Here is a 7,931-nt window from a genome sequence, read left to right on the forward strand (position 1 = left end):
GTAAATGATAGTATTGATAAAATAATCTGATAATTAAATTAGATTATTTCTTTTAGAGATAAAATTTTTTGATAAATATTTAGGAATGCAAGAGACATCACGTCGAATGATTCTTAATTTTGAATATTTGGTAAAAAAATTGGTTTTATACCAAATGGTGGTCGAGTGTATTATTTGCGCCGATCACAACCACCATTTTTTTATTCCAATGGTTTATGAGTATTATATGGCAACAGAAGATGATGAATTTTTACATTCCACAATGGATACTATGGAAATGGTCAATTTTTCTTTTTTTAATTTTAGTAAAATTTTTTTGGAAATATTCGATGAATAATACATTTTTCGAATTTTCAATTTTAATTTAAATTTTTTAATATTTCATTTAACTAATTCAACAATTTAAGCAATAGCAATAGCAATTAGTAGTTAATTTATGAAAATGAAATGATTAATTTATCATTAATTATCCCAAAATTTTCTCAAATCTAATATACCATAAATATACAGTATTTAAGATATATGATAAATTTTAAAATTAATTTTGAAATGGAATGAATTTTAGGAATTCAATTTTTGGAAATCAAGTCGAATGATTAATGTAACAATTAATAAAAGAAATCATTCAGTATTTTATTATCGTGCAGATAGTAATGTTCCACGGTAATAAATTAAAAATTCCTAAGTTAAATAATCATTTATTTCATTAGTCAAATAAGTCATTCATTTCCTAAACAAATAATGCTAAATAAGAGATATTATTTATTAATATTAATTTTCAGACCGGAATCATACCGTGAAGATTATCAAACAGCGGAACGAGTTGATCGGCAAAGACGACGTAAATTATGGCGTGATATAGCAAGTGCTGCTGAATCAGGTTGGGATTTTAGCAGTCGATGGTTTCAAAATCGGAAAAGTATGGATACTATCGTTACATCCGATATTATTCCGGTTGATTTGAATGCTTTCATGTATTGGAATATGAAAATTCTAGCACATCTTCAAGGAGAAATTGGTGATTTATTTAAATTTCTTTCGAAACAATTTTAAATGATAAATTAAAACCTGTAAATATTGCTACATTATATTAAATTATATGCGAAAATGATTGTAATTTTTATGATGTAAATTTTTAAAATTCCAAAAAGGATGAAAATTTAAAATTTATTCTTATAAAAATTTCCGATAAATTTTGTCAAAAAAAAAAAAAATGTACAGAAATTACTTTATTTCTTTGATCTTATAAGAATATTTCTCATAAAAATTCGACAAACACTGTAAATAATAATCTAAAAAGTTTAAAAAAGGAAATTTGAAAAATTTTTGAACCAAATAATTCCAGTAAAATTATTTTCGATAAAATCTTTTACCTAACGAAAACATTAATCATAAATAAGTCATGCACCGACTCTTTTTTCTTTGCCTTCACTTATATAATTGCTCATATAAATTGAAATAATTAACATTCTGGAATTATATTGTTCCGGCATGATCGGAATTACATTGTTTTGGCATGAACGGAATTATATTCTTCCGGTATGAACGAAATTGTATTGTTCCGGTATTCCGTTAAAAGTTAAAAAAAAAAAAGAAAAATGAAACAAAATTCGTACGTTAAATCAACTAAACTATTTATGCTTTTAAAGCGGAATATCGGAACAATACAATATGAAAAGAAATAATTTTACTAAAATTATAATTTGAAATTATTTTAGAATAATCTTATTTTATTCGTTCATTAGGTAATCTAACTCGACGTGATGAATTAAATCGAGAACGATCAAATTTTGTGGATACATTTGAAGCAGTATTTTTTGATACACGTGAAGGTGCATGGTTTGACTTGAACCTGAAAACCGGAGAGCATTACGATGATGCATATCCATCTTTAGCTGCTCCACTTTTCACTGAATGTTATCATGTACTAAATAGTGGTATGATTTCGGATGTTCTGGAAACGCTACAACGAAAAGGATTGCTACAATTTCCGGGTGGCATACCGGCAAGGTTATAATCCATTTCCAATTAAAACTGAAAAATAAAAACAAAAAAATTAATCTCATTCATTTTCATTCATCAATTGAAACAAATGATGCTAAATAGTATAAATGATGAAATTAAATTTGAATTAATTAGTTAATATTTGAATTAATAACCTCTTTGAATTATCAGAGTTTTTCCATTCAGAAAATTTCCCAAATATCAAATATAATTAATGATTGCTTTCATTTCCTGAATATAAACTAATAACAATATGCTAATGATCATCTCTTTAATCTCTGATAAACTCTCCCTTTAACCATTCTGATCATTCTGATAACTTCTTTCTCATAGCTTTTATGTTAATTTTGAATTTTAAAATTTAAATCTCTTTTTCGAGTTGAAATTTTAATTTTTAAAATTTTAAAATTTAAATTTAAAATGGATTTTAAAATTTGAATTGAATTGAAATTTTAAAATTTAAATTTCTTATAGCTTAATGAAGGGTACCAATCAACAATGGGATTATCCAAATGGTTGGGCACCAATAAATCATATGATCATCGAAGGATTACGTAAATCAAATAATCCAAGGTTTATCCCTTTTTTCTTTTTTTTATGGTATAGAAAAGTTTCGAGAGAAAGAGAGAGAGAAAAAAAATTAATTAATATGATATCACAATACTAGTTTATTTCTTAAGGAAGTACTGTAACATTACAGTATCATATCGTAATCGTGATAAATTTTTTGGAAGGATATAAATTAACACATAATATCAAAAATTAATACTATCTTAATTAAAATTAAGTTACAGTAGTGTCATCAATATAATAAAAATGATATTTTAGGATGCAGCAACGAGCATTTGAGATTGCTAATAAATGGATTAATCGTAATTATGCACTTTATCAGAAAGATCATAAAATGTGGGAAAAATATGATGTTGCAAAAGAATATGTACGAGCTGCTAAAGGTGGTGAATATGAAAATCAGGTAAAATTGGTATATTTTTCAGGTATTTAATTATTAATGTCATCAAACTATGATGACATATAATCAATGTCATTAGCATTTGGTATATTTCATATTATATCATGTTATATTACTGTAACATAATATTTTAGTATGGTTTTGGATGGACCAATGGGGTGGTACTTGATTTACTCGTAACATTCAGTAAACGAGCTGTAGTTAAACCAACTGGTGGTGTAATCGATATTCATGGAACTGGACGAACAAATATATCCGGTACCAATCGAACACTTCTTACTCGATATTTAGGAACCGGAAAATCTTCCGATTTCCTATGGTGGTTTACGAAACGAATTCTAATTCGGGCATTAATCACATTTTTGAAATGCAAAAATCCTGGTAGCAGTGTAGAAGTTAAAAATGTAGAAGTTAAAAGTTTATGAACAAATTTTTCTTTCGCAAAATATTCACAAATGTTATATGTTAAAAATTAAATCATTTGATTATAAAATGTCAGATTGGGAGTAAAATAAATAATTAAAGAATTACTGAAATTCATTTTTAGCAATGAATTTATTAATTTACCTATTAACTGGAAAAAAGTATTAAAGTAAGCTGAAATTTAAAAAAAAAATTTGTAACTCAAATATGGATAAGAAAGAAGGATTAATGTATGGAAAATTAGGATCATGTAAACAATTAATAAGATGTCAAAGAATGATGATTTTATCAAAATTATATATTACAAGACGAAAATGTCACGGATAATTTGAATATACCTTAAAGACTACAAGCATTCAAGAAAGTTATCCATAGAATAGGATAGACCAAATGAAACTATATGGTAAGTCAATACAAATGAATAGTTGCAGTTCTAGCACCCAGCAAGATGTTTACATTAGACTACCAAAAGTATGGAAACAAAATATACAATTTTTATAAACACTACCAAAGTATAGCAACATAATATCAATATATACAAACTGTCCGGTTTTTGAAGCTCATAGCAAATATACAATAATTTGATCCAGACCCATATTAAGCTTTGTTACAAATGACTTCTACTTTCCGGATAGTGAAATCAAAATTACAATCGCTCGAAAGAATCGTTCCAGATTTCTATTCATCTTTATTATTTCTGAACAAATGAAACAGATTAAGAACTACAAACATATTACACAATATGTACAGATTATTACAATGAAAATTCGAAGTTACCTCATTTATAAGTCTATCGAAAGACGTCATTAATTAGGCCATGGCAAGAAGAGAGACTATGAAATTTGTACAACAGCATTCATTTGATTTTACATTTGCATTTCAAGAAGCTTTGATTACTTCAAATTCGAAAATTACGTATTTAAAACTTTATACGTAATTTTATACACATTGTAATTCATATATATTCGTTTATATCGTTCAAAACAGAAAAAAAAATAATACGGGAAAAATGTGCAAAAAAAGTTATACCTCGAAATATTTCCAAATATGATGAAAAATGCATCATTTTTCACAAACAATTATTTTACAATGGACTAATGAAGATGCTCGAAACAATGTTTAATTAACCTGGCCTTAGTAATACCAATGTAGCTAGGCCTAAAATATAGGCAAAAACTAATTTAAGATGAACGGAAACATGTAACCAATCCGGGATCACTGTTGATACATCCAATCCTGCAGTTGGAAGCATTAATGCAACAGCACATATAGCAACTGCACTAATAGACACCATTACCAAAGGTGAAGTTACATCGAAATGTTCTCGTAAAAATGATGAAGACTGCAAAAGGAGAGAAAAAGCAGAATTAGAAATATATAAAGAGAATATAGTAAAAAGCAAAAAATAAAACCACAAATAAAAAAAAAAACGTAAATGATTGCTTACATATTACGCTTGACTTTCGAAAGTCAAATTAATACAATTATTCTACGCACTGCGCTTTCCCTATCTCTATCTCTTATTACACAATGTTTGAATACTTTTTTTGATCCTCAAAGTTTTTAATACTAAATGAACAGGACCTCAAGGAAACCAACATTCAACTCCCCAGCGGCATTATATGCAAATTGCCGTATTATAAACAATTTCGTGCCTCAATTCAAAAACAGCCTACAAATAACAACACCAAAAGAGATAATATCGTACCCGGGCTGACTTTGTACTCTCATGAACGGAAGAATGATCAGTACTGCTTGTTGGTAACAATTGATGATATCGCACATGATTGAATTTTGGCGCAGTATCCACAATGTGAACAGGAACATCAACTGATCCAGAAATCTTCAAACAACAAAACTGTAAACAATTAAATAGAAAAAATTTCAAAAGAATTTGGCAGCATACAACGAAAACAAAAAGTGATATTAATAAGGCCACATGTCCTAGTAATTTACTCCAAAATTGACCTGGTTACCTCATCGTAAATATTAAAGGAGGCAAAGATTACGTCATACGAATTAAGAGATATAAAGTTTTCAAACGACTGGAAAAAAAAACAATGTTGCACATTAGACATCTGATACCACCTCCTTAACTACAAAAGGTTAATAAGAAAGGAATTAAATGGAGTAGTTCAAAGGTTGGCATTATTAATCTGTCTTGGAAGGTTTGCAAATATAGATTAGGTGGTCAAGATGATATTGAATAAAGAGTTATGAGGATTATATCATGGGGTAATACATGTAAAATAACGACCACATACGAAATGTACCGTATGCTAAGCATAGCCATATGTTGATATTACGCATAAATTAGATAGAATTGATATATTAAAATGTACTACAGTATATCTTTGCATGGATAAAATTAAAATGAAAATAAATGTTATACATTAATGGTTTGAACGGTTGATCATATTAACAATATAAATTACCTTTTGATTATGCACAGAACAAATCTCGATACGAAATTTTTCCAGACCAGGACTTGTTTGCATTTGTAAAGTAACATGCCGAATGATACTAAAAAAAATAGAAAAAATATAGTTTATTGCGATAATTTAATTTTTTTTTTACAAATCTTGTTCTGTCTATAGGGTTCATTATATTACATGAAAACTAAGTTTACAAAGTTATCTCATGCTTCAATTAGTTATAATTATATAATCAGGTTATGTCGGATTACTAAAATTAAAGCTATGTTCAAATAAAATCTCTACAGTATTTAACATCCAGGATGATGAAATCTTGTAAGTGAAATCAAAGGAATGAAGAGAATAATAAGCTAATAATGGACATCACAACAAAGACATCCCAATATCTTCACCATGGACAATGATATCCATTGTACCTACACAATGGACAATACCAAAGGACAGCCATACCTCCATGATAACCCCGCTAATCTTTATATATGTATATATATATAAGGAAATATCCAAAAGTTTAGTTTTTACAATTAAGCAGACAATACATCCTCTTCGCCTCCCCGACTGAACCACAAACAACATGTCCACATATCCGATACCATTGGACGGCAAACTGCAATATTCTTTCTATTCGCTAACATATCCCTAACTCAACAACTTATCAACTAATCGACAGTCAAATTACTACCGAAAACAACGAAAACAACGAGATTATTAGTTGATTATAGTTTGTTTGTTGTATAACTCATTCATCACTGTTTATCAATTCACCGCGTAACATATACCTATATGTTTTACACCCTTTTGTTGTTAACTAGAATATTGTGCAAGAACAATATTATGAATAAATCTATATCGCTGAAAAACGAAGTCGACGAAATAGCTTTTTCGACAGATTGTATAAAAACTAATTTGTCTAATCGATGAGATCAAATACTATTTGTTAGATGAAAAGATTGGTAAGAGTTCCGGAAGTATACAAGAAAGTTCAAATATACTACTTACATATCAAAAGAACTTGATGCTCTCAATATACCATACGGTTCAATCACCGAGAAGTTCTGTGAATTTGTACATTTCACTGAAACAAATGATACAATTCATTTTTACGCCGGCAAATTATATTTAGAAGAAATTTGGTTTCTTATTGAAAACTTGAGCTACCAGATACGTTTTAATCCTCTTCAATAATCACATAACTACTAACAGAACAGCTTATAATATTAAATAAAAAATTTTCTCATTGATGTTCATCGATTAATAATTTCCCAGATCTTGGACTACTAGAATTTTGCCAATTAATACACGACTTCCCATTTAGTTAAAGCTTTCGATAGCTTTAGTCAATCTTACTTCCTTTAAAAGAATCTAAATTGGAATAATTTAGCGAGAATGATTCATGAAACAACACAATCATCAATTAAAAATTCTATAAATATGAATAAAAAGTTGAAAATTCTAAAACTATGCTAAAAATTATAAAAGTATGCTTTATAGAAATTTAAGCAAACTAGTTTGTGATCACTTCATAACCAGGCTATTAGCAAAGCTATGTTATGCAGCTATATATCGAATAGATTTCACTATCGAGCGTAATTTCCATAAAAAAGCTTAAATAATAATTTTGACACTTCAATCCAATTCCTAGTTCCACTTTTATATCTCGAAATCAAATGTTTATGATAAAAATATAAATATCTCTACATTCATTTAATCGATATTAAAATATTTGCCAAAAAAAGAAGGCAAAGTCCTTTGATAATGAGAAAATGAAAGAAAAAGAAAATAACCTTTAAATTTGATCGGAAAATGGTATGGATTATAGAGTGTTATTATTTGTTTATGTGTTTGCGGATCGGATATAACAATTTCCAATTGATTGGGAAAAACAAATGCGAAAATGCTACCCTTATCATCAACCATTTTTCTCGTGAGTAATTTATCATTCCAGGATGAAACCCGTTGTTATTAAGATCATTTCCTTCCTGTAGTTGAATCACCGAGCAAACTTTCAGCTAAAAAACTATGATTATATCTGTAAATAAAAATAAAATCAAATGAAAAATGAGTAACTGAACATATATATATATATATATATATATATA

The 7,931-nt window shown here is 27.9% G+C and overlaps 2 protein-coding genes across 2 annotated transcripts in view; one reads left to right on the forward strand and one right to left on the reverse strand.

The window, feature by feature from the left end:
- The window catches only part of LOAG_17759 (trehalase), a gene marked incomplete at both ends in the record, with an annotated part of 6,092 nt that extends 2,693 nt beyond the window's left edge, over window positions 1–3,399 (forward strand). Inside the window, 6 exons of the mRNA XM_020450419.1 lie at window positions 566–663; window positions 783–1,018; window positions 1,746–2,010; window positions 2,479–2,577; window positions 2,833–2,977; window positions 3,109–3,399. Of these exons, the coding sequence (XP_020305899.1) occupies window positions 566–663; window positions 783–1,018; window positions 1,746–2,010; window positions 2,479–2,577; window positions 2,833–2,977; window positions 3,109–3,399 (1,134 nt within the window). The remainder of the gene's footprint in view (window positions 1–565; window positions 664–782; window positions 1,019–1,745; window positions 2,011–2,478; window positions 2,578–2,832; window positions 2,978–3,108) is intronic.
- Window positions 3,400–4,363: 964 nt separating this feature from the next.
- Window positions 4,364–7,931, reverse strand: part of LOAG_10779 (hypothetical protein) — a 4,489-nt gene continuing 921 nt past the window's right edge. The window contains exons 3-7 of the mRNA XM_020448228.1: window positions 7,617–7,841; window positions 6,832–6,907; window positions 5,833–5,920; window positions 5,106–5,240; window positions 4,364–4,739 (exon numbers count right to left, since the gene is read on the reverse strand). Of these exons, the coding sequence (XP_020301608.1) occupies window positions 4,521–4,739; window positions 5,106–5,240; window positions 5,833–5,920; window positions 6,832–6,907; window positions 7,617–7,749 (651 nt within the window). The 5' untranslated portion in view covers window positions 7,750–7,841 and the 3' untranslated portion in view covers window positions 4,364–4,520. The remainder of the gene's footprint in view (window positions 4,740–5,105; window positions 5,241–5,832; window positions 5,921–6,831; window positions 6,908–7,616; window positions 7,842–7,931) is intronic.

The sequence above is a fragment of the Loa loa genome (assembly GCF_000183805.2).
Source record: "Loa loa unplaced genomic scaffold supercont3.125, whole genome shotgun sequence".
In the NCBI taxonomy this organism is placed as follows: Eukaryota; Metazoa; Nematoda; class Chromadorea; order Rhabditida; family Onchocercidae; genus Loa; species Loa loa.